Below are 27,063 nucleotides of genomic sequence, written 5' to 3'. Positions count from 1 at the left end.
TCTGTTCCTTTCTATTGGGTAATTCTTTGTGCCTGAAATGTAATGTTCGTGTGCCTTCCTATGACTCTAAGTGTTTAAAAAAGAAAAAAATGGGAATTCATCTTCCTCAGGGGATACTGGGACTTTTAGTGAAATGAGGGCTAAGTCTTCTGGTGGGGATTTAGCTGGGAGAGAACAGCAGCACAAACATAAGGCATTTAAAATATCTTCTTGTAGTCAGAATAAAGGCCAAGATGGTAGGAAAAGAGAAGAGTTGAATGGTTTGCATACCACTGGCTTCATTCAATTCATGCATCTCAACTCTTCTTAGAGGTTGTTTTTTTTTTTTTCTTTTAACCCTTTTAAAGTTATAGACATTTGGTTTATTACCTATTAATCAATTAAGAAATACCTTCCTTCCTGAGCGATATCAACTGAAAATCAACAGAACTCTCAAAGAAATCCTTACTTCGTGACAAAATGCATTAAAACTGGATGCAATGTTCTAGTCTAAAACACAAAAAACAGGCTCTTTCTTTTAAAGTGAGTAACATTCCAAATTATTCAGCATTGAATCAAAGAACAGTTAACATTAAATTCTTCTTTTCAACTTTTTTTTTGAAAGAGAGAGAGAGCGCACACAGCTGCGTGCACAATCTCATGACCCTGAGATCAAGACTTGAGCCAAAATAAAGAAGCGGACACTTAGCCGATTGACCCACCTAGGTGCCCCCTCCCATTTCAATTTATAGTGAGAATTGATAATAACAAAAAGCATAAGAAAACCATACTTACTATAGACAGTCAGTTTTATATCCTTCACTTGTTTGCCAGCCCCACTGGATGCAGCACACTGGTAGCGCCCTTTGTCACTTCTTCGTGCATTCTTTAAATGCAGAACTTGTCCTCTGTCTAGAAGTTCAGTGTTAGGATCTTCTAAAAATAAAGGCCTAGAAAAAATAAATTTTATCCTGTGGGTCCATTTTCATTTCATTTCATTTTCCTGTTTCCTCTCTTGTTGGTCACAACTTAAAAAAGTCTACATACTTTACTTATACATAGTTGCACACTTTATTCTATACAATCCAAATCTCTTCTCTTTGCTACTTAAGTCTTAGACAGCTGCTCTCAAAACCCATAATAATACTCGAACTGTGACCATGTTGTGAAAAATAAGTTCTCGCAAATAATACAGATAACTGCAGCCATGTCAGTGTGGACAAACCTCAGTAGCCCTTGAACGTGAAGTCTGGGAAATATCTACTCCTCTTCTGTGATTGTTTCTTTTTCTACCTTTAGAGAACCAGCCTAAGTATTCATCATGTCATAAAAATTTTCTTTTCTCATAATTCAAACAGTTCCATGTAAAGGCAAAATTATCTCTGCATTTGAGTCTTGCATTTTTCATTTTTTATTCTTAGTTATAGGGCACAATATTTAGTGTATAATAAATTTGAGTTTTCTATGTTTTTAACCTCTGTGTTTCTAAGATAAATTCACAGCATTTATAAAGTCATATAATTCATAAGAATGAAAGGTATTATAAGACTTTGAGACCAGCTTTTGAACAATATTATTCAAAACAATATTGTTTTTCCTTCATGTTCATTTAATAATATCTACACGTTTAAAATAACTGAAAGGGAGAACATCCGCAAGCATTTTCACATCTACTTCCTATCAGTCGGACCCTTGCAACAAATAGAGAAAGGGTACTCACTTGCCATCCTTGAACCAGTGAATAACGGGGAAGGGTGTGCCTTTGACTTGGCATTCAAGGGTGATATCACGGTTGAGGACAACAGAGACTTCATTTGGAGAGCCAGCACCTATTATGGTGGGTGGGACTTGAACAAAGACATTTTGTCGTGAAAATCTATGACTTCCCAAAGAGTGGAGGGAGGAAGAACAGATTATTTTTTATCTCTACAATATTTCAATAAGATTTTAATATATTTAAATTTTAGCATTTGGGTGGGTCCACAGATATAATATAAAAGGTATTATTGTGTGATATTTTATTTTTAATATTAAAATCTTATTTCTGATTGATATGCTCCTAAGACATTCAAGTCAAGATACTGCAGAGATGAGATATATATTCTTAGAGCTCACAGAAGAAGTCTGAGCTGGAAATAAAAATTTGGGAGTCATCAGTATACAGAATTCAAAGTAAATGAATGCGAAGAGAAATCATGCCAATACGACTAATGATAAAAAAAATTAGTTTGTTTTTCATAGCCTGTATGTAAATATAATAAGAATACTTTTGGTAGAGGAAATGCAAAGTATTTCAGTCTCTGAGCAGACTAATGAGAGGGATTATTTTTATGCTGAAGCAGCTTAAAAATGGTTATTTCAATGCAGCATCATTCCCAAACTTTATTTCCACCCCAGACTTAGAAACATATGCCCATCTGGATGAATAAAATATTGAAAAGGAAGGAAGTCATTTTATCACAAGATTAGTGAATAGAATTTCATAAACTAAAATTACAAAACTTTAAATTTACGAGCACCCTTAAAATGACCTAAATGCATTATATCCCAATTCTTTTACCCACACTCAGAATCTTCCCCTCTTAATTGATCAGGACTGTGGTGATTTAGTTGTAAGAGTTCATCAGAATGCAGGGAAAGGTGCATTTGCTACTTTCTCCAACTCAAGTTACAACCTAGCAGTCTCCAGTGTTGAGAGCATTAGTGAGTTTTACTCTGCATCATCCCACATAGTTACTTCCCAGAGAACTTCCTGACCACGTAATAAAAGAAATCAACAAGAGCAGTAATTTATTATTTTACGTCCAAATATTCACAGACATCTCTATGATAAATAATAACTTAAAATATTCTATATCAGAGGATTCTGGGTAACCAATATTAAAAACAAAACTAATGAAAGAGTGAAACAAATAATATTTCTCTTATCAATTTTTTTAAGCTCTTTGTTCTTTCATAACTGTCAGCTCCATCCTATTATAAGAAATGCATCTGAAAATTGTAGGTTCTTAAAGGACTGTTTCCCTTACCTAACACCTCGACGTTAAAATACTTCTGAGAAGTGCCTGCAACATTAACTGCTTTACAGGAATAGCTTCCTGCGTCCTCCGGAGCGACTCTGAAGAGCTTTAATATCTTCCCATTGTTCACGATCTGAATGGTACTGCTTTCAGTCACCTTCAAAGGCCAAAACGGGCAGTGTTATTTCCAGTCCTCACACAGATGCACAACTAGTAATTGACATGGAAGCTTTATATCATTATTAACAGGAAAGTCCCATTTTTAAAAAGATTTTATTTATTTATTTGACAGAGATCAGAAGTAGGCAGAGAAGCAGGCAGAGAGAGAGAGAGGAGGAAGCAGGCTCCCGGCTGAGCAGAGAGCCCGATGTGGGACTCGATCCCAGGACCCTGGGATCATGATCTGAGCTGAAGGCAGAGGCTTTAACCCACTGAGGCACCCAGGCGCCCCAGAAAGTCACATTTGAATGATTTATTTCAGAGGCAGTGGCCAGGAAGTATGCATATCCTGATGTCTTCACTTACCTGAACTTCATCTTTATACCACATAACGATGGGAGAAGGAGTACCTTCAACTTCGCAAAAGAGATTGGTCAGCTGATTGACCAGCACAGATACATTTGTTATCTGTTCTTTATCTTTAATTACTGGAGGAACTACAAAAAGAGAGGAGTCATGGCTAGATAATTTTGTAATAAATATTACTTCTGAGGTTTCTTTACACAGGCCTTTAGAAAGCAAATTCTAAGATAAAACCTGATAGCTAGAAAGGCTGGTCATATTCAAGCACATGCCTTAACACAAAATGGAAATCTTGACCAATATATTTATAAATAACTCTTCTTAAAGTTTTACTTTAATTATCAATTCAGAGTTTGGAAGTGAGGATGAAACTTAGGATAAATTTAAGGGAGGAACTAGTTATTCCACATACCACTAAAAATGTAAACTGCTAGGGTCTTAAATTAAGTCATGTGAGGGGGTCGCTATTTTGCTGATGGAAGTGCATATATCCCAGTGTCTACGGGAAGCCAATATCCATGAAATTTCCAAAGGAACATAACCTTTGACTGATGTACATTAAACTATTTCATTAAAGCATTACTTATAATAACAAATAATTGGTAACACCTGAATGTTCATCATTAATAGATGCAGGTTAAGGAAATCCTGACATACCCATACAGTGGGATGCTAGATCGGTATAAATAAGAGTTAGGAATAATGAATAATTCCAAAGATGGATATTTTAGTAAAATAGACAAGGTGTAGCATAGTGGATATAATATTCTCCTATATATGTACCTTTTTATACGTAAAAAGAGAATAAAATATATATTCTCATTTCCTTGTTATGTATAAAATATCTCTGGGAAATACACGCATGCACACACACAAACTTAATAAATTTCTCTGTTGGGGGGATAAGTACATAGCTTAGCTTAGGTCATGAGTCTTCTGACTATTCTGCCACCTGGATTTTAAATAAAGTCACAATAAATTATATAAAATTTGAAATTAAGTAATGAATGCAATCAGATTATCAATTTCTTGTTTGATAACATTCTGTTCACATTAATTTTAAATAATACTACACTGAAAGAATAACTTACATATATAATAATTAGAAAATGTCACATATTCAACCATATGATTTTGTTATTTTATCTATGTTTACCGTGGACTTTGAGGTTATATTTTTTTTCTGTGGTTCCAGCTTCATTGACGGCCACACAGATATACTCCCCATTGTCAGAGGGTGTAACAGAAGCAATGACCAACAATGTGCCATCTTCCAAGATAGAAATACCAGGCTCTCTGCCTGTTAGCTCTCTCCCATTCCATATCCATTTGATAGTTGGTTTGGGGGTACCTAAATGAGAAATCATAATTTTGTGATATTCTATAATAAAACTAGGAATCATTATTAAATCTCAAATACATTGAGGAGAAACAAAAATTTTGTTATGACTGTAAGGTACCCTAAGGTACCATGCTACTTTCAAGATATTTCTCCTGGCATGAAATTTCAAAGAGATTATGGTATTTAATGCTTCTAATTCCTGATCAGTCTTAATAGACCTATGGTCTCTAGGGTAGAGTTTGAGTCAGTTGTTTTTATCAAGACTTTCGGAAGACAGTAAGCAAACCAAAGCATTTTCTTGTGTGAGATCATTGTAATTAATGGGGAAAAAACTCTATTGATCAAGTGAAGAGAGGTTGGGGATAAAAATAAATGAAGAACAAAAAGTAAGAGGCTATCCCAGGAACGCAACATAGAGATTGCCCAACGAAGTAGAATCCTAAGTGCAGAAGCGATGCTCTATAATTCACACTTTAAATAGCCCAGATACCCTAGAGATGAGGAACTTCTACTACTGACACATTTGGTGATCTCATGCTGTTAAATATAGGACAATAGGAACAATTCTTGACTTTTTATGCTGAAAAGAAAACTGGGCAAGCGGAGGGCAGGACTGATTTCCTAGATTTATTTGTGAGTAAGGGAAGTGATGTGCTGCTGAGTAGAAGTGATAAAACCATCTTGAAGTATGTAATAGAGCCAAAAGTACATACCGGAAATAGACAAACATGAATTTTGCATTAAGAATGTATTTACTTAGCAAATAATGTATCAGGCACTAGTCTAAGTACTTTCAAAATTTACTTAATACCTATAAAAATAAAAAGGATATTTAATGCATTTGTATGACATTGTTAATAATCTTATATTAAAGGATAATGAAAAATATTAAAGTTTTGGCACATAATCCAAGACAAATACAAAAGAATGGCAGAATATATAGAATGTGTCACTAAGGCTAAACTCAAGTTGAGTTAAGGAATTTTGAAAGTGACTATGAGAGTTGTACTTATGAGAAAAAAAATAAAACAAAAAAAATTGGCCTATTTCATTGTGCTAACAGTGAAGATGAGAAAGAGAAGGTGAACTGACGGACTGCAGGTGTCTACGTTTTCAAAGAAAAAAGGGCTATAATCATTGCCTCATTTCTTCACATCCCACTCATTCCTTTATGCATTTCAATCAGACTTCTCAATGAATACTTGTAGAGTGAATAAATGAAAAATTAAATGAACAAGCCAGAGAAGTTGCAGTCTCTTTAACTTATAAATGGTAGAACTGTCATGTACAAGATGAGACTTGTTGCACAAGACAAGGAAGACGAACCCAAGAGGTGGTTTTTCGAAGTGGAATAGGGAAGTCAAAACAGCTGGGAAAAGAAAAGTCCAGTCAGCCTTGGAGTCAGGGATCCAAGACAGAGCAAAGGGCCGCAGTGCCACTGGAAGGGATCCAGAAGCAGCAAGTACTCAAATACCCGACTTTAAACCCTTCAAAGGGTCTCTTCTCCAGGACTTGTCTCCTCCTTCACCACTATGGGGATAGTTACTGATAATTATTTTGATATGTGAAAAGCTCATTAAAGTTCTCTAGTAATGCTACTAGAAAATAATCATTGGTGAGAGCTACTGTGGAGAGATGCAAAATCTTGCTACAGAAACAAGAAGAGCCATGAGGCCCTTCATCTGCCGCTGCCTCCAGGAACAATCGTTAAGGGACCTTTGGGGGGGCAATGACGGTACCAACTGCATGGAGGTGACAGAAAGAATACTGTCTGGACTTTACCAGAACTGCTGCAAACACATCTGAGTCACTGTGGATGAAAGCATATGTGAAAGGGAGGACGTTCTGAACCACCTACTGGCATCCCAAGGGTGGTAGTGACAACGCCTCTTTCCCATCCCCCTGAGGAGAGAGAATAAGAGTTTCCTGCCAGGAAACATGGTGGGATAGAAACCCCAGAAATTCAGGAAGGTAAAAGGAGTTTGGATGAACCTCAGAGTATCAAGGTAGAAACTGCCTTTAGGATTACCAGTAGAGGGTAAATCTAAGAAAAGAGGTTTTCAGAAGAGCAGTATCAGGGGTTAGTCTTAATTTATACTTCTGAGTGAGATAAATGCAAAAAATTCTGAATAGCTCTAGCTGTTACATTTTAATGAGAAATCTTATCAAGACCGAATGAACTAAGAATTAACACGAAGGAGCAAGTACTACATGGGAAACATGATTGATAAGGCAAGCTTGGAAGAACAGAGGTTTTTCCATTGAAGTAGATAAAATACTGGTGAGAGAAAAATACCTATTCAAAGAGGTGTTATTTAAAAGAACGATTAATGCCCAAATGTTGTAACAAGGACTAACAAGTGGATCTTTCCATAAAGATGTTTTGGGTTCAATAGAGAATTCTGAAATAATATAACATTATGCTAATGCCCATATGTCCAAGGACTACATACCTTTTGCAGGACATGGAAATGCAATGCGTTCACTGGCCACTCTTTCTTGGAATGGGGTGTTATATGGAGGTTCTAGGTCTTCCAGTGTAGGCGGTTCTATTAGAACAATAAATGCATTATCGCGGGCTTTCTTTAAGCAATACCAAACTCTCCTGCAGCACCATCAACCAGCTACACTGGTGAACTGTTACCTTTCCTGACTCTCTTCCTAATATGACACATATTTCTAGCTGCCAGACATATCTACCTCAGGCTATGCAGTACATTTATCAAACTGCTAAAAATATATAGTCAAATATTTTGCTAGAGAAGACAAGATACAGGGTGCCTGGGGGGCCCAGCCAGTTAATAGACCGACTCTTGATTGTGGCTCTGGTCCTGATCCAGGGTCATGAGATCAAGCCCTGTGTTGGACTGTGCTCAGCGCAGAGTCTGTTTGGGATTCTCTCTCTCTTTCTCCTCTCTCTCTCAAATAAATAAAATCTTTAAAGGAGACAATTGCAGACAGCATCACCCAATTTTAATTTTCCGCACAGTACTTCTCACGATCTGTATTTCTTACTTTTTCCCTTGCTTTCTGTCTACTCACAGAACAGCTTTTGCCAGCTTGACGCCCCCACCCTACATGTATTTTCTTATGCCCAAAATCACCTTGGACATGTAGCGTTATTTCTGTTTCATCACTGCCTGCCATGTTAGTAGCGACACATGTATAGACGCCGGCATCCGAGAGCAGGGCTGGGTCAATGCTTAACGTTCCATCTGAATTGCTCACAAGCCGCGCTCCGTCCACCAGCGCGGCACTTCCACCCTTCAACCACGTGATTACAGGAAGAGGCGTCCCTTGAGCGTTGCACAGGATGTCCACTCTTTGACCAGCTTGGACTTTCATAAGTTTAGGGCCACGCTGTATCTTTGGAGGAACTAGAAACAATTGGGGATTAATAATCCAATTTAAGAAATTCCTTTCTCTTCTCACTGTTAATGAGAACTCCTTACAAAGAAGCAGCACAGAAAGTAGAACAGTCTCAGGATGTGGACCCAGGCTCAGGCCACGTACTAGCTGTGCGATCTAGGGCAAGTCAGTAAATTTCCTGAGGCCCGTTTCCTTGATAATCCAGGCAAGAATAACCTCTTCAATACCAGTCCACTGCAAGGATTATGGGCAATAATAAATAGAAAAGCCCTCATGCCAAACTTGAGGGAAAGACAAGTGTTTGAAAATGTTAGGTTTCCTTTAATTTATAAATAATTTAAAGTTTAAAACCCTCTTAAAAGGCAATGATTTCTTTAATATAAGGAAGTAAAAGAAAAAGCATTTCTCTTCAGGTGTTCCTAGTTTTTGCTCTCTTCGTGGAAGGTTTAGCCAGACAGTGAAAAAAGTTTCTAGTAAAAACTTTTGCTAATTTCAGATTAGAAAATCAAAATCAAAATCAAACCTCTATTACTTGTCTTTATCTACCTTCCTTTAGAAAAATGAGGTAATTTATCAGAACACTGGCAAGTATTATTGGTCTCCACATCCATGCATTATACACTAGAGAATCAAGTTAACTCATAAGGATATTGTTAGAATTTATGTACCTTACATCCCTACAAAGCCCCATTCCTCAGTCCTTTGTTTTTTAAACTTAATATTTAGCCAATTATAAGGTTGTGACAACCTTATAATTTTGAGAGGATTGTTAGCATCATTTTATGAAAGAGAAAACTAAAGGTAAGAGAGGGTAGGTAAAATGCCCAAGATACACCACAGCTAGTAAATGACAGAACTCTCCTTGGATCTCAAATCCCATGGCTAATAGGACACTATTGCAGTGACTGATCCGAAAGGGAAATCAGGGCAATGCTACCTAAGAAAATCTTTTCCTGATATTTGAATATTTGGCACCTCTATAATGCCTGACAGAGAATGTACTCACTAAGCATGTGTTAAATAAATAGCTATTTTGGACAGACTATGGTAAAGTTGAGGGAATAAAACAGATTAACCGAAAGTTTTTTTAAAGTTAAAGAGTTCCAGGAATCATAATGTTTTCAGTTGACGAATTCTTTGAATATTGAAAATGACCATTTAAATATTAATAAATTCTTCTTTGAGAACTCACAATCACTTCTACAAAAAGCTGTCAGTCTAAACACTTTTTTTTTACAGTGTATCAAGAGTTGTCATAAGTGACTGTAGACATTTAGTAAAAAGAAGAGCCAAAATTTCAATACTGTTTATTTAAGGAAAAGGGAAAAAGTTGTCTATAGATGGCAAATAAACTTTCCAGAGGAAATGAAAGAAAATCACAAGTCTTCAATTTTAGAAAATTTTTCTCTAATTACTCTACATACAATTTGGAGACTATCAAAGAAACTACTAGGACTGATTTTCCTGTGGCCAGTACACAGATATCACATGCCTTCATTTCAAAACTCACCATGGACATTTAATTTAACAGACTGAGTCACGTTCCCAGCTATATTTGTGGCAACGCAAAGATACATCCCACTATCTGAAACACGGGTCTCAATGATCTTCATTGAACCAGAAGGGAGGAATGTGTGTCTAAAAGAAAGAAACCACATAGTAGACCATAGAACATCAGAATTTTAATATCCCCAATGCAGCTGCACTTCAGTGTGAAATTTCTACTCTGCAAGCCATTTTTGAAACCATTCTCCCATCTATATTATTTCTATACACCTTTAAAGTCAGGAATTTTCATAATTCTATTGTGTATGTGTATTGATGTCATAGTATACAGTGTATACATTCTGCATGATGTTCTTACAAATACAAAATCAGTTTCCTTTTACCCTTAGATCTAACCTAATGGTCTGCAATTATCAAAAACTTGTACCTCTGTCTGTCTTATTAAGTTGTGACTATATAAAGCAAATATATATTTTAGTAAGTTTGAACATATTTTGAATACTGTCCTGTTTTTTCTGCAATGCTCTGTTAAAAAATTTAATGTGTTAAAATAAAGGTGAAAGAAGGTACATTCGTAATTCTCAAAAATTTACTGAATATGTTCTTCCTACAGGACAATAATGTAGTTGAGTGAGCCAGATCGACATATAAAAATGTTATTATGTTAACTGTATTGAAATAAGTTTAAGGAGGAGAGGGTCAGATAGACCTGCTTAATATCAAGATTTCTTATGTACCTAGGAAAAAGAAAAATTGTTCTATTGGCCCTGAGACAGACAAATGAATAAATAGTTAAGGACAAAATTCCCCCCAAAGACGTAAGCATCTAGGAAAATCCAACATGTAATACTCAATGATGGAGATGTTATTACAAAGAGCAAGGAAAGGGCCAATTATTCAAAAATGATGTTGGGCAACAGGTTCTGCACATGGGAAAAATAAATAAATCAAAAGAGAACACTACTACCTGGCGATTCACAGACCTGTACCCCTGGGGCTAATAATACATTATTTGTTAATAAAAAATTAAAAATTAAAAAAATAGAGCACTACCTAATAACAGACAGAACATAAAAATTCATATGGATCAAGGTCCATAATGTGAAAAACAAACTTAAAATATTAGACTAAAACACTGGTGGCCATGTTAATATTCTTCATAAAGTAAAAGTCTTAAAAACAATAGAAGTAATACACTGAGCTACATAAAAAATGTAAAATTCTATGTAATCAAACATCACACATTAAAACCTTGCCGTGGTCTGAGGAAAGGTATTTGCAACACATACAACAAAGGAGTGCTATTAAGAATACAGACCCAATTTCTGTATTCAACAAGAAAAAGACAAGTAAGTCACCAGAAATCCGTGCTGCAGGCTTAAAAAGGCAAGTTACAGATGACACAAATGCCAACAAAAAGGTAAAAGCATTTTGGGCTCCTGGAAGTCAGTCACATGAGAACTCAGACAGTTGCAAGATACCATTTCACACCCATCTGAACAACAAAAATGTTTAAGTCCATCGATACCAGGCATTGATGATAATGGGGACGTCTGTGCACTCTCTTCTAATGGGAGAAGGGCAAACCAGGAGTGCCTCTGTGGACCGCAATTTAGCATCGTCTACACAACTGAAAGTAGGAATTCATCCTGACCAGAAACTGCAGCTCTAGGTGCCAGTCCTAAAGAAAGTCATGCATGTGTATACAGAGAGACATACATAAAGACTTTCACTAAAAAGCCTTGTTTGTAAAGTCAAAAAACTAAAACCAAACCCAAGAGAAACAAACAAAACCCTGAATGTCCATACACTGGGAAATGTATACACAAAATGGAGACTATGTATATCGTGGTTAAAAAGAAACTAAACCAGAGGCACCTGGGTGGCTCAGTGGGTTAAGCCTCTGCCTTCAGCTCAGGTCATGATCTCAGGGTCCTGGGATTGAGCCCCACATGGGGCTCTCTGCTCAGCAGGGAGCCTGCTCCCCCCTCCCCCATCTCTCTCTGCCTGTCTCTCTGCCTACTTGTGATCTCTGTCAAATTAAAAAGAAAAAAAAATTAAAAAGAAAGAAACTAAACCTATGTGTACAAAAATGAACAAATGTTGACTTAATACAGCAAGCAGTAGAATAATAGGTAATATGTTACATGGCAAATTGAAAACAGACACACAAAATTAAAACATAGAAAACAAGATCCTACACAGAGTTAGAATGGTTGCATAGGAGGCATGTGACGTCTGTGGTAGTATTTCCCTCTGGAAAGGGAGACAAGGGGTTGGGGAAGAAAACAAGGAAATGTTAACTTTATCTGTAATATGGTATTTCTTTCACTCAAAAATATCCAAAGCAAATTATTTTTCAAAGAAAGAGTAAGCTTATGTAAAGTAGTTCTTTAATTGTCTTTTTTACCCTCACCAGTGGTAGCATCTAGCTTCATAACTATACATCAGTAAGTTTAACAGACACAGCTAGAGACTATAAGTTCTTATTCCACCAGTAACTTCTGGCATGATACTGAATCAAAATAGTAATTGCTACTACTCCTTGAGAACTAGAGACAGGGGTGTGTGGAATATACATTATCTTATATAATTCTTGCAGGTAAAGATCAACTCCATTTCATAAATAAGAAATCTAAGGTTCAGAGGGCTACTGAAAAAAATTGCCAAAAGTTTCAGGCAAATTTTAAGTGGTGGAGGTAAATTCAACCTTGTACTTGCAGGGCAACAAAGGTGGTACCTTAAAGGCTCTGGCATTTTGGTTTCCACATCTACCAAATTTAGCCTATCAGATTATTAGCCTAACAAATTTATGGTCTCGGTGGGCCTTTAAATGTCTAAGGGTTTAATCAAGAAAATTTTACAAAACCATCTAATGAAAGTCAAATCTTAGTCATTAGAGTACTTATTGTGTACTTATATGGAATTAATGAGATTCTATGTGTTCTATGCATTTGTGCTAAACAGACATACAAATGTGCTCCATTTCAGTAACTACCCTGTAGAGGCACCTGTGGGAAATTACGTCAAAGTTGGGTGTTAGCATTTTGATATTAAAGAGTGATCTAGAAGGTATACAAATATTTGCTGTAGGTTCAGGTACATGCGTGAATTATCTCAAATTTAAAAATCATTTTTTGAAACATCTGTAAAGCTAAGTAGGTACACCCATCTACCCCAAGAGATTGTTTTCATGTGTCGTAGTCTGTCCCCGATCCCCTACCTTGGAGAAAATGGAGAGATGAGCTGGGTCTCTTTGGCCCACGTAATGATGGGTGGGGGTAAGCTCTTCACTTCACATGGAAGCGTCACCTCTTCCCCTGCAAGGACGGAGATCTCAACAGGCTTATCTTGAGACAGTCCTCGTTGATCTCCAAACACTCTGGGCCTTACTAAAATAAACACATGTTTTGGGAAGGGAGAGAGTACATTGAAAACAGTTACCTTACATTCAAATGTGGATTACTAATATTCTTTAAAAATGTACAAAAAGATGCTGCTGTGCATTCCAAAGTTTCAGGGCATCTCCAAAACTTTCCATTCATGTATTTATAGCAAGAGCTGAAAGGAAAATGACCAGAGAGTTTCTCTTTTTAGTTCTTCCTTTCAGAACATAATGAAGAGGTCAGCTGAAATGCCCTTCGAGAATCTGCCATTTGTACAAGGAATTCTTGGGGCGCCTGGGTGGCTCAGTGGGTTAAGCTGCTGCCTTCGGCTCAGGTCATGATCTCAGGGTCCTGGGAACGAGTCTCGCATCGGGCTCTCTGCTCAGCAGGGAGCCTGCTTCCCTTTCTCTCTCTCTCTCTCTGCCTGCCTCTCCGTCTACTTGTGATCTCTCTCTGTCAAATAAATAAATAAAATCTTTAAAAAAAAATTTGTGTACAAGGAATTCTTCAGGGCAGAGTGCTCACCAAGGCATAGCTAAGGTTTGGCTTTGCGAGGGGATTTTAACTAAGGGGTGTTTCTGAAGCTGCTTGGGTACAGCGAGCCTACTCCTCAGGAAACCACCATAAAATTTTTCCGAATGGCTATACAATTACTCTCCCTTTAAATAAGAATCTCAATAGAAGAAATGGTGGTTGGCAGTAAAAATGCATTTTTGTAAAATGCAGTTCACTTGAGGAGAACAGCCCCCGCTAATACGATTTGGGAGAGAAATGTGAGTTTTGGCACGGGCAGACAGTGTCAAAGGAAAACACTCCTCCGGGGGCTCTCACCATAGACAGTCAGCTGCACTTTCCTTTTGGCGTAGCCAGCCGCATTGGTGGCGGTGCAGACGTACTCCCCACTCTCTTCACCCCCAGGTGACACCACATACAAACTTCCGTCAGCCCCTGTGGAAAACTTAGCACTGCTGGTGGAGATCAGCTCGCCTTTCTGCAGAACACAACAAAGAGGTTTTTTTAAGAAAATGAAGGAGTGACTTCATGTCTGGAAAAGGAAGAGAGGGAAAAAAAGATCTCCATGGGGGAAAATACTAGATTTTTGAAAAATGCTAATTTGACTTAAGTTATTTGTACGAAAATTAGAGCAAAGAAAGCAAAGGCAGTATTTTGACACACTGAACCATGTCCCCTTTGCTCCAGAGCTACTTAAAAATGGAGCGAATAATGGTAATAATAATGAATGGGACAGTCATAAGCTAACCATGCACAGTTTTGAGCATGTCACATGAATTAAATATTTTCATGTTCAAAGCAATCATATGATCAGGAACTACCATAATCTCCCATTTTATAGATGAAAATATTAAAGGTTGGGGATGATGTGGAATAACACTCAGTCTGTGGTAGTTCTGGGACTTGAACCCTGGCAGTCAGGCTCTGGACCCCAAATTCTTTCTTAACCTTCATGCTTTATCCTGGCACAAAGGCCACCCTGGCCTTTCATTTTTTTGTTTTCCTAAAATGCATTAAACTTCTATATAGTACCAGACACTGTAGAGTTTGGGGATCAGCAACAGCACTGGGTTTTTGTGTCCAGAATGCAGAAATCTTAACCTTTTTATTTAACTTCCAGATGTCAGTACCAACTTTATATTTCAGAGCTTTGTAGATATATAAAATTAGATGCTATGGTAAAATGCTTGGGTTGTAGTACTAATTATACAAATGCCACATTTTGTTATTATGCCATCATTTTATATTACTTATAGCTGTCAGATTTAAATTAATTTACAGAAAATACATGCTATCTTCATGACTGTTCAAAGATGAAAAGGACTTCCCTAGCAAATGGGTTTTTCCTCCTTGCAAGAAGACAAGTAAAAGCTGGACAACTTCATGATAGGGACACAGAGGGGAATAAATGAGTTTGTGTATGTCTTATTTTGCCTTCCTAAAAGAAAGGGTCTAAGACAAAGATTTGGGGGCAAGAAGTTTAGTTGAAAAGTGATCCCCAGAGGCTCAAGCAGGTGGGCGGGGGAGTGAGGCACACAAGGAAGGAAAGTTAAAAAGATTTCAGTGTTCTTGTTTCCTCTGTGGCTGGGCTGATAAGCTTCCATGTGCTGGGATCCTTTGAGAAACCGTGTAGAAGAAACTCAGAAGTATTCTGATGGATGAGAAGCAGGTCATTTATAAAGGACACCTGCTCCCCAAGTTGTTAATGCCCCTACACTTCTCAGCTACCCAAGAGCAGGCTGAGTGGCCTTGTGGGACTCTGGAGAAAGCCCTGATTCCAAAACCTAGAGAGAGACACGCATGAAGTGGGACTCTGGCCGCGTGCACGGAGCTGTCCACCGGAGTTGCGCTGAAATCACAGCGGCTGCAGGGATGTGGCAAGGGTAGAAAAGGATCTGCTACAAACATGCTAAGTGTTTAGAAAAGTTCCTGGTATACAGAAGGCGCTATGTTAGCGTTGTGTTGTTAATGTTACTCCAGCATCAGGTAGGTGACTGTACTAAGGACATTTTAAGGTCCCTTCCAAGTGGTACGACTGCATGGGTTTTCCTTTTTATAAAATTCTACGGGACAGTCACAAGTCCTGTGTATGACAAAAAATATTCAAACACTGTGATAACACGTAACATTAACAAACACCACTGGGTAGGTCATTTACCTTGGACCAGATGATGGATGGCTTGGGAATTCCACTTGCTTTGCATGGTAGAGTTACTGGAATGCCTTCAATTGTGCTGAGTACCTGCTGCCCGTGCTGAATGGTTGGCAGGACTGAAAAAAGGAGGCAATATTCAGAGTCTGAGCATCTGTTCTTCCATTTAAAGTTATACGTTTTTAGAATACATTGTGTATTTGTAAAAATTCTAGCTAAGACAACATTTTCCGATCAAAATGTAGAGTAAGTTGTAAGGGAGTGTAATAGAGTAAACACAGTAACTCTAATCTGACCATTTTAATAAAATACTAACTTAAAGTCAAGTAGTGAATTATGCATAGCAAGTTAACTTTCCTAACAAAAGTAAGACTGAAGAAAATCCATGTTTTCCTGGAAACTCAAGAGGGAATTACATCCGAGCATTTACACATTTAACCATACTTTTCATCCTTGTCCATTACCCATTAGGCTGCAAAGAGCTGACGTAAGCCCACCACTGGAGAAATGGACTGTTTAACCACTACATATTTAATATCTGCCTATTCACAAGCATTGCTTAACAAGCTACTAAATTTAACCCAGAAAGAAGGATATGTTTTCTTAAAAGAAATTCAACAATAAAACTTGTAAGGCCTTAGGCGTTTACATTTAAAAGACTAAAATACAGGATTCTAAGTCAGTGGTTTTCACTAAGAAGAATAAACATACCTTTTGACTTTAGAAAGCAACTGAAGAATTAACATTATATGAGCAGAAGCAAAAGGAAAAGGAAGACTGTTAATGATTCCATTCTGTGAATATCTCGATTAATCACAGGCAACTAGCATATGAAAAATTATCTATACTCAATGTTCTCAAAATAATGAATTTGATTAACAAAGTTCCCATACATGAAAGTTCTTAACATAGCACAAGGAACACAGTACAAGCCCGATACACACCAGGCATTTCTTTTCCTTCCCCTGGAAAGATGAAAGTGGAATGGCTCCCCAGGGCTCATGTACTCACTGAAGCTCTTGCTTTTGAGACAAGTTTCTCTAGAATTATCACAGCTACCTGGGAGGAGAAGTTTGCCAGAACAAGAGATACCAGAGACTTCTGTGCATAAACATCCCTGGAAGGCTTTGTTACATACTGGTATTTTCCCAAGGCTGGGTTTATTCCTTAGATAATTTCCTCTTTTAAAAAATTGTCAAAAAAAAAATTCTAGATACTCTCTATGTCAGGCTACTCTCGAATTTCAGAATCATCATGGAAGAGTCGACTCTCAACTCTACCGTAATTTTGTGGCCACATGGAATAAGCCGTTTTCTTAAATGCATACTGAGTTTGACAGCTATTAGGGGAAGTGGCAAATTTAGGCATTTTCAAATCTGATGACATCTGTCTGTGGAAGGGCTGTTTCTTTCCAGATTGTTCACCTACCTAAATCAAGATGACAAGTGAGTGGTTTTCCATTTTAATTTACATCTATATGTGCATGCATTAATTTATCCTTTTAAGAACTGGTCTCTGAGAACTTTTAATGAGTATTCTTAAAAGGGGCGAGGCAGAGTAATGAAGGAATGTCAGTGCTAATTAACATGCCTACGGAGGTATAGAGAACTTGTGATGCTGTGTCACATCCAACTCAAAAACTAACCTGTTGGCTGAATGGTTGCTCGGTTTAGTTCCTGTCAAATGTCTGGGTTGGGTTTCTTTTAACCTTAGTAACTAAAACAGTTTCTCATTTAATTTTATTTAAGATGGATGAAATATGTGGTGAAGTGATCTTTTTAGCTTTTAATCATCAACATTTAGTGTGTCATGATAAACCACATCACTGGTTCATCTATTTCCTTGCTCCTCTGATCTGGGTGACATCCCAGCTAATCACATCTCTCTTCCACTCAAGTAAAAATTTGCCTCAGAATCCTCCTCAACACAATATTCTATGAAAGTGACATGATTATATTTCTATACTAGATTCTCAAGGCAGTCCCCAAGCACCTTCTAGGAAATTGATGGACTGATTTTGCTCTAAAAATAAATTGTATTTTTTTTTGTATATAGTTTTTTATTGTATATAATTGTATTCAATCTGGTATTGTGCATTTACTCTTTTAGACTGTAATTTAGTGTTACTTTAATGTTTCTTTAAAATAGTATTTCTTCAAGAATATCCCATGCAATGTTGGTGGGGGCTGGTATAAGATTGAGAAACAGAAGAGGCTATTTACAATGAGACACAGACATTAAAAAAAAAGAAGACAGTCTGTATCCACTGATAATTTCAATAGACCAAGCAAAATGTGGAAATTACCGGATTCTCCAATTCATGTCCTAAAAAAAGGATGAATTTACTAAAAACAAATGTTCTGTGTTACTTTCATCTCTGTACACAGAACTATTTTTTAATGCCACACTTAAAGCAATGCTGCAAAGTCTTTAAAGAAAATATTTTTAAAAAACCCTTATGATAACTTCTTAAACTATGAAGTTGTCACTTATTTATTGAGATGTAAAAAGTTCGTGACTGTTAGTCACGAACGGAAAAAGATAGCTTTTGGATTTTCTTATTTGTGACCTTTTAAGTTATCTAACATGCAAAAAGACTGTTTGGAGCACATAAGGTGGCCTTTAGAAAAGTTTAGGTCATTTCTAGCTAACACACAAAGGGGTCATTAGTAAGGACATGCTTGTTGCACAATCCAAAAAAAAAAGGCAATTTGGATGGAATAATAAGTTCAGCTTGCCTGAAATTAAAATGTATTTTTAAACATAACTCTTTGAGAACTCAGTTCACTTTTATCAATTAAGAAACCACTTACAAAAGCCCTTGGCCAGACTCAGCTGGTGACTCCCAATAAAGCCTTTCTGTGTATGTAGGAAAGGGAATTCTGGAAACAGCTTTAACAATGTAAATAGTGTTCAAGAAATAAGGCTTTCTGTTAAGAATAACAATTAGGGGAAAAGTCTACTTCTTACAACCAGAAGACAGAGTTATTTGATTTAGAGACATAAACCTAGCTTTGAACATGGTTTGGAAAGAATTACAATGGGTGTGTCTCTTACCATGTACATCCACAGTGGTAGTTTTGTTAAAAGTTCCAGCAACATTACTGGCCACACAAGTATATTTGCCTCCATCCTGAAGGCGAACTCTTTCAATATGGAGACTCCCGTCACTGCGTACAGTGATGTAAGGATTTTGGACCAACTTAAAGAAAAAAAAGTCATATTTAATTTAAAAGCTAATGTTCCCTAAGCTAAAACCAGATTTTTTTTTTTCCAACTGGGTTATTAAATGTCTTATAACAAAATATTTTAACAGCCTTAAGGGAAAAATGAGGAGTATAAAATGTTACAAAGGGTAGAGTCTATTATATGTCATCCTGATAAACCACCAAATATTACACATACTAACATCCGTAGGAGTTGTGCACATGCTGGAAAAAGAAACAACATGGAGACATCACTTGACACAAAACAAGTGATGTCTCTATTTCATGTCTCTGTGATTTTTGGTATCACTCAGGACGCAAATTCCACTAGTGACTTTTACTTTTTACTAATTTGTTGTTTTTCAAGAAGCGTACAGTACCACCAGCAAGTTATTTGATATTTTCATTTTGGCAAACAGCCAGTCATTCAAGTTGAGAGAATGTGATTCATTTCAACACTCACCTTTTTCAGTGAAGATGCAAATATTAGAGGCAATGTATGATATAGGAACTGTGTCAGAGAAGGTTGGCAATATTTTCTGTTAAAAATGGTCACTCTAACTGACATTTATGCATTTTGTTCAATCACGGGATACCTTTGTGCTCAAACAGTATTATCCTTTGTTATAAGGGCATTTAATTATTGAGTGAGGTCTACTAATTATCCTCAAGATTTTATGCAAATATGAACAATTTTACATCTTATTCCAAGGAGTCAATTCACTTCTAATTAGCACTTCAAAAAGAGAGTGAGTCTAACTACCCTGGAAAATGGAAGGAAAAGTGCTCTTATCTACATGAAAATTTATTGCCAGAGATAGCATGTTTGCAAAAAATTCTATAAAACTGTGACAATTTTTTCAAATCCTTTCATAAGCCAAAGTTATACACTGAAAAAAAAAACCACAAAATAGATCCACACTTTCAAATAGTTCATGATAAAATATATAATGTTTGACATTATTAAATAATAAAAATAATAAAGATTAATAAATGATAGAATTTTATGAAAATATCAGTATTTATTATATCCTACAAAAAGGATATAAAAATATTTAAAGGCTATAAAATAATTTTATATTTGTTTCACTTTGTACATATTCTGAAGTTGATTAGTTGCATTGAATTTAATGCAAAACTATAAAAATCACACCATTGGCTCTTTCTCCATCTTATTAATTCTGAAATAATGTAAACTGCATAAACACGTTAATACTGATAAAAGTTTTTCTTTTGCATTTTTGTATATTTATTAAATTGAAATTTCAATGGTTGGAATAAACTGTCTCTTACACAAGAAAATTAGAAATGTGAATGCATGGATTTAAAATGTTCTTACCATGGCTGAATTCTTAATCCACCGACGTTCTGGAATGGGATTTCCAGCCAACAGAGCACAAGGCAAAGTAAGCTGCTGTCCTTCAATGACACTGGTCACTGAAGGGCTGATTCCAATAAGTGGAGCAACTGAGACAGACAGAAACAGGCATTATCAACTCAATCTTACCCAAAAGGAAGACAAACATCCTTACAGGCCAAGATTATGCTCTTTAGAAAGCTGAATTTTCAAGAATAAGATTTTTAAGTATAAATGGGCTTGAATTCAAAGGCAGAGATAAAAGACCCTTCTAAGAAGAGAGAATGGCAAGAGGGCAGATTATTTCATTCAGCATAATCTCTTCCAGTCCTGTCCATGTTGATACAATACCCAACTTTTGTATCAACATGGATGGGACTGGAAGAGATTATGCTGAGTGAAATAAATCAAGCGGAGAGAGTCAATTATCATATGGTTTCACTTACTTGTGGAGCATAAGGAATAACATGGAAGACATGGGGAGATGGAGAGGAGAAGGGAATTGGGGGAAATCAGAGGGAGAGACGAACCATGAGAGACTGTGGACTCTGAGAAACAAACTGAGAGTTTTGGAGGGCGGGTGGTGGGGGGATGGGTGAGCCTGGTGATGGGTATTAAGGAGGGCACGTATAGCATGGAGCACTAGGTGTGGTGCATCAACAATGAATCTTGGAACACTGAAAAATTTTTAAAAAATTAAATTATTTTAAAAAAAAGAGAGGGTAGATAATAGTATAGAAGTAGAGAAAGTAAAAAAGAATCTATGGCATGGAAGGCCAGAAATACCAAGCTAAGATATGTGCAATGTATCCAATGGACAAATGGAAAGAGACTGAGAACATTTATAAATTTAAAAAGTGGGATCATCAGGAAAATTTTCTGGAAATATTAATCTGCACACTGTGACTAAGACTTACAGGAGAAGGGAAAGACTGGAAAGGATGAGATCAATGAGGAGGCTATCATAACAGGTCAAGCAAATAAAAGGAGGTGCACTCTCTTAGATGTAAATATGTTCTTTTCTAGGAATTAATAAATTTAAAACAAATCAAAGCAAAATCCCTAGATATTCTATTTGGAAAACTTAAATATGTAGATGAATAAAGGGAGATAAATAGAAAAAATTTTATAAATGCATATTAATGAGAAACAGGTGCTGTTTAGCATTTACTTTAAATTTACATTTACATTTACTTACGTTTACATTAAATGCTGTAATAATTTAGACAATGTAGTACTAGTGCATAAGTCAAATTCCAAGGAATAGACATAGGAATACGAATTTAGCATGTGACCAAAAGGGTATTTTAATCAGTGGGAAGAGAATATTCAATAAAAGATACTAAAACAAATGCCCAACCACTTGGAAACAATGATAGTGTATCCTTACTTCATGTTATATCTAAAAATAATTTCATGTGGACTTAAAATGAGAAGTGTAAAAAAGGGAATAGAAAAGAATGCCATTCAGGGAAATATAAATCAAAACCACAATGAGATACCACCTCACACCAGTCAGAATGACTAAAACTAACAAGTCAGGAAATGATAGATGTTGGCGAGGATGCGGAGAAAGGGGAGCCCTCCTAAACTGCTGGTGGGAATGCAAGCTGGTGCAGCCACTCTGGAAAACAGCATGGAGGTTCCTCAAAAAGTTGAAAATAGAGCTACCCTACGACCCAGCAATCACACTACTGGGTATTTATCCTAAAGATACAAATGTAGGGATCCAAAGGGGCACGTGCACCCGAATGTTTATAGCAGCAATGTCCACAATAGCCGAACTATGGAAAGATCCTAGATGTCCATCAACAGATGAACAGATAAAGAAGATGTGGTACACACACACACACACACACACACACACACACACACACACTGGAATACTATGCAGCCATCAAAAGAAATGAAATCTTGCCATTTGTGACGATGTGGATGGAACTAGAGGGTATTATGCTGCGCGAATAAAGTCAATCAGAGAAAGATAATTATCATATGATCTCTCTGATATGAGGAATTTGAGAGGCAGGGCGGGGCATTGTGGCGATAGGGAAGGAAAAAAAAAAATGAAACAAGATGGGATCCAGAGGAAGACAAACCATAAGAGACTCTTAATCTCATGAAACAAACTGAGGATTGCTGGGGGGGGCAGGAGGGTAGGGATTTGGTGGTCTGGTGATGGACATTGGGGAGGGTATGTGCTATGGTGAGTGCTGTGAAATGTGTAAGCCTGATGATTCACAGACCTGTACCCCTGGGGCAAATAATACATTATATATTAATAAAAATAATTTTTAAAAAAAGGATGTCATGACTCTAATGTGTATGTATTTATATTTAGACTTAAATCAATTTATTCAAGTTGACGTTCATTTCTTCAAATGGAAGATAAGGACCTTAGAACAGCTGATATGTAAAGTTATTTCTAGTTTTAATATCCCATGAAATATGAAATAGGGTGGGGGACAGAAAACTAATTTAGTAGTCAAATATTTACCTGTTTTTTGTTTGTTTGTTTGTTTGAAGTGGCAAAGGCAAGAGGTGATGTAGTAAAAAAAGTCTAATGACTTAGATGAGCATGATATCAAAGCACTTAATTAATCTTACCTAGTCCTGTCACTGTTATTGTTGTCTGGGACTGGATCTTTCCAAACTGGTTTTCAGCTTCACAAATATAGGTTCCTTTATCATTGGCCCATATATCTAAAAAGAAGAGATCATGTACTCATTCAGCACCATCTATGAAGCACAACTATGTGCCAGGCACAGTGCAGAGACCTGTGGGTGGAAAATGTGTAGGTGCTGTCTTCTGGCAGTTCCCACTCCAGGAGAGGAGACATACATAAAACCAACAATCATACCACAGTGTGATAAATACTGTAATATGCATTTCAAGCAATGAGCTGTGGGAGCGCAGAGACAAAAGAGACTGATGGCATGTAGAGGACTTGGGGGAGGATTTGCAGAGGAGGTAGGATACAAGCAGGTAAATAAATAAATAAATAGCAGGTAGAATAGGGGGAAGGGCAGTGTAAGCCCAACAGGCTGCAGAGATAATAATCTGCATAACTTGAAAAATCAAGGTCTGTGCAAAGAATAGAAAGCTACACTACCAAGGTATCCTGCAGCAGCACCCTGGGGACATTCGGAAGGTTTGCAAGAGAGATTTTTTTTTTTTAGTTGGCTCAGTGACTGGGGGAGTACATTGGCACTTAGTGCAAAAACTGGAAAGGCCATACGGGGGGGGGGCAGATTCATGAAAGGAACAATTATCCCAAGTCCAGTAAGAGTTTTGAAGATCCTGCTGGAAATCCATGGATTTGACGACTTTGTTTATAATATTATGACAATTACATTTACCAGTTTCTATGTCTGAGCTGTCAGATTCATGGGGATATACATAAACATGAATGTACATTATGTAGACATTGCCAGGGTAGACATTTTATGTAGACATAAATGTAGACATTTACCTATTGGAATACCTACTGTTTCAATAAAAATTACTTTATTTTCCTCTGTACTACATTTTCAATGTTAAAATAGTTATTACTGTGTAGGTAAATAAAAAATTTAGACTTTATTTCGAGACCGTAAAAAGAATATTACAAAGTATTTTTTAATTAAGGAAGGTGTTGGGGGATCAGGATGAAGACTACTAGGTTAAAGGTCATGTGGACACAGGAGACAAGCTAAAGACATAGTTTGGTGCCTTGTCAAGTGTTGCTTGTCTTGTGAGCGATAGGGGAAGCAACAGAAGATCTTAAATAGGGAAATGACTGTCATCTTTGCAAATATCTTAACTAAATAAGCACAGTGTAATCTCCTGAAAAGACCTGATAGAGAAAAATGTAGTTTTCCATTTTAAACAGTTCCATATTCTCCCAGATAAAGAGCAGTGACAAAGCTACTCCTCTGCTAACCTTTTGCATTTAACTGCAGAATGGCATCTGGTAAACTCAGGCAGTGTCTACTCAGAACAACAACAAATATTCACTTGCAAAGGAAAATTCAGCAAACCATCTGGTTAATAAGGCACACATTGTTTCTATCCAAGCTATTTTTCCTATTATTAACTCTCAGGCTAATTTGTGTAGACATACATAAAACAACAGAGAACTGTTTGTAATCACTACTTTCCTTCTAGATTATTTAATTTGGATACCTGGGCAACCACTTGTCAATACACCACCTTCTTTTATTCTTCCCTTTCTACATCTCCTCTAACTGATTTGTTTCAGGTCCAATTTGTTTCCTATTGGGCTTTTCTCATCACTACTATCACCATACCTGCATAACTCTGTAAGCCTCCCCATTTTCCTTCTCATCTCTCCTGCTTGCAGAGTGGTTGGTTTGAAATAGTATTTTATGTGCCCTTTCCTGCAGTGAAGCGTGGAGTGTTATTTTCTACCTCATCAAAAGCATTTCTTCACCTGCACATTCCAGATCCTTCATGATCTGACCCAAGGGGTACTTTTGTGGCCATCCCCTTAGACGGTGGATTGTAAAATGCCCGAGTGAGGGACCCCACATATGGCTTCTGTCTTCACCACAGAGCCTGGCTGAGAGCTGAATACTTAAGCACTTATAATTAGTTTAGTTTGTATTTGGAAGTTTAAGAGGCTAATGGACATTTAATATTTAATAAACATGGAAACCATTTATTGGAGACTTGCTACAAAATAACCCCAAAGATGCAATTACTCTTTAAAAAAACAGTTAATCAACTAAATAATTTTATCCCTCCTGTGCCACTATTCAAACATTCTAAACATTATCTTAAAAAGTACAGTGTTTACAAATATCCGAATGCTTAATCGCTTACAGGCAAAATTTTTGGACACCGGAGTCTGACATTTTTTTTTTCAATCTTCTGCTCCAGGTAAATATCACTTTTAATCAAGGAGCTTCCATAGGGTATAAAGTCCCTATGCATATGGTTATATATTAGTGGTCAAAAAAAAATTCATTGAAGTTAACTAACTCATAACATTTTACCTTTCTATACAGCAGTTGGTACAAAAGTCAATAAAATGTGATCACTTATCCACCTGGAAGCCCAAGTGACTCCATTTGCAATAAGAAAGTGAGAGAGGAAGAAGTCACATTGTTTCATAAGCCTTTATGATATGACATATATTTGAATAAAATATGAATAAAATAAAATGACTCATTTATGTCAATTCCAAAATATAAGAAATGCAACAAACACAAAATGTGTTGGCAAGATCAATTCACAATTTTAAACAGACTGATCCCTATGTATAGAACATGAAGGTATAATATAAATGTACATACTTGTATAAAATATATTTCCTTTAACCTACTTGAAATAAAGAGAGCTCCTGTTCTTAGTTGGCTGATGGAACTCACTGAAAAGGGTCTTGAGAAGATGGGCATGTTGTCTGATCTCTGCCATTTAATCTTTGGTTCTGGATAACCCTGGACATAGCAAGGTAATGTCACATTTGAGCCAATTTCCACAGAAACATCAGCAGGTTCTTGTATGAAAACTGGAGATGCTAGAAGATATTTAAAGCAAACAACCAAAAAAAGGTCATTGGGATAGCGCACAGGCACATTAAGTATTAGCGTCATTATTAAACGGTCAACAGATTGAACCTGAATCAAGGTATTGGTTACATAATATTTTAAGTTTACCCTTTAAGTATTCCTGGCTGCCACTGAAATAGCAGATATTTCTTTTTTGCTTAATAAATGAAGAGAAGCACAAAGAAGCTCAACTACTTCCTTAAAGTGATAAATGATGAAGAGAATGGAATTTAAGAGTGAGAATTTAAATCAAGATTACTTTAAATAAAGAGAATCTTTTGTTTTAGAAATTTGTTTTCAATTTTAGTTTATGTCATACTGCTCAAATCTTTGAACTTTCTTAGAAAAAAGTTTGCCTTGTAATGAAATATTTTTTACCCTTTCTAAAACTTAGCTTCTTTTGGTCAAATTTTTAAGGAACTTAATTTATACCAGAAGTCATTCTTTAATCAATCACTGTAACCAGTTAATAGTATTTAATCTTAAATTATATTCTTGTTCTAGATCACATCTAGATCATTGCTTCTCAATGCCTTTCACTTCTAAAATACATTTTTGAGTTAAAGGAATTAGAGCTTGAGAATCATAGTTTCTGATAAAAAGAGAATAATGAGAGCTTAATATCTTAGAGTTAAAATCTGATTCAGAAATTATAAAATTATAGATCAAAAGGCTACAGTTATCCACATAATTTAGGTAAACACAGAAGCCAGGAGGAAGAATTAGAAATGTGTCATGGGCACAACTTGGAAAACATGGGAAAGCAATATACTTGGAGAAAGCTGTCAGCAAGCCCAGACAGATGAGGCAGTGAGTAGTATGTCTAGCCCCTAGAACTTATAAGTAATGATGTATGAGATACCAGACAGGGAAAAACATATAGGATGCTATTGGAGGTAATTCATGAAACCTGCTCATATAGGATTCTTTTTTAAAAATTCTATTTGTTTATTTGAAAGAGAAAGAGAGACAGAAAGAACATGTGTGTTACGGGGGCAGGAGGGCCAGAGGGAGAGGGACAAGCAGACTCAGGCTGAGTGCGGGGCTCTATTTCACAATCCCGAGATCATGACCCGAGCCAAAACCAATAAGTGGTCTCTTGACCAACTGAGCCCCTCCTCTAACTGAGGGGCCCCTGCCCAAATAGGATTCTAAGAG

The 27,063-nt window shown here is 36.6% G+C and overlaps 1 protein-coding gene across 3 annotated transcripts in view; it reads right to left on the bottom strand.

The window, feature by feature from the left end:
- The window catches only part of HMCN1 (hemicentin 1), a 477,402-nt gene that overhangs the window by 199,441 nt on the left and 250,898 nt on the right, over positions 1-27,063 (bottom strand). For all 3 annotated transcript variants that reach the window (XR_007123082.1, XM_047705087.1, XM_047705088.1), the window contains exons 16-30: positions 25,680-25,874; positions 22,960-23,055; positions 20,335-20,462; positions 18,847-18,991; positions 15,796-15,908; positions 13,956-14,115; positions 12,962-13,130; positions 9,743-9,870; positions 7,968-8,240; positions 7,317-7,412; positions 4,678-4,872; positions 3,525-3,655; positions 3,009-3,156; positions 1,700-1,826; positions 775-929 (exon numbers count right to left, since the gene is read on the bottom strand). Coding sequence is in view for 2 of the 3 variants with exons in the window: in XM_047705087.1 (XP_047561043.1) it covers positions 775-929; positions 1,700-1,826; positions 3,009-3,156; positions 3,525-3,655; positions 4,678-4,872; positions 7,317-7,412; positions 7,968-8,240; positions 9,743-9,870; positions 12,962-13,130; positions 13,956-14,115; positions 15,796-15,908; positions 18,847-18,991; positions 20,335-20,462; positions 22,960-23,055; positions 25,680-25,874 (2,259 nt within the window). In the remaining variant the exon portion in view is untranslated. The remainder of the gene's footprint in view (positions 1-774; positions 930-1,699; positions 1,827-3,008; positions 3,157-3,524; positions 3,656-4,677; positions 4,873-7,316; positions 7,413-7,967; positions 8,241-9,742; positions 9,871-12,961; positions 13,131-13,955; positions 14,116-15,795; positions 15,909-18,846; positions 18,992-20,334; positions 20,463-22,959; positions 23,056-25,679; positions 25,875-27,063) is intronic.

The sequence above is a fragment of the Lutra lutra genome, chromosome 15, assembly GCF_902655055.1.
Source record: "Lutra lutra chromosome 15, mLutLut1.2, whole genome shotgun sequence".
NCBI lineage: Eukaryota > Metazoa > Chordata > Mammalia > Carnivora > Mustelidae > Lutra > Lutra lutra.
This window is presented reverse-complemented; position numbering and strand designations above follow the sequence as displayed.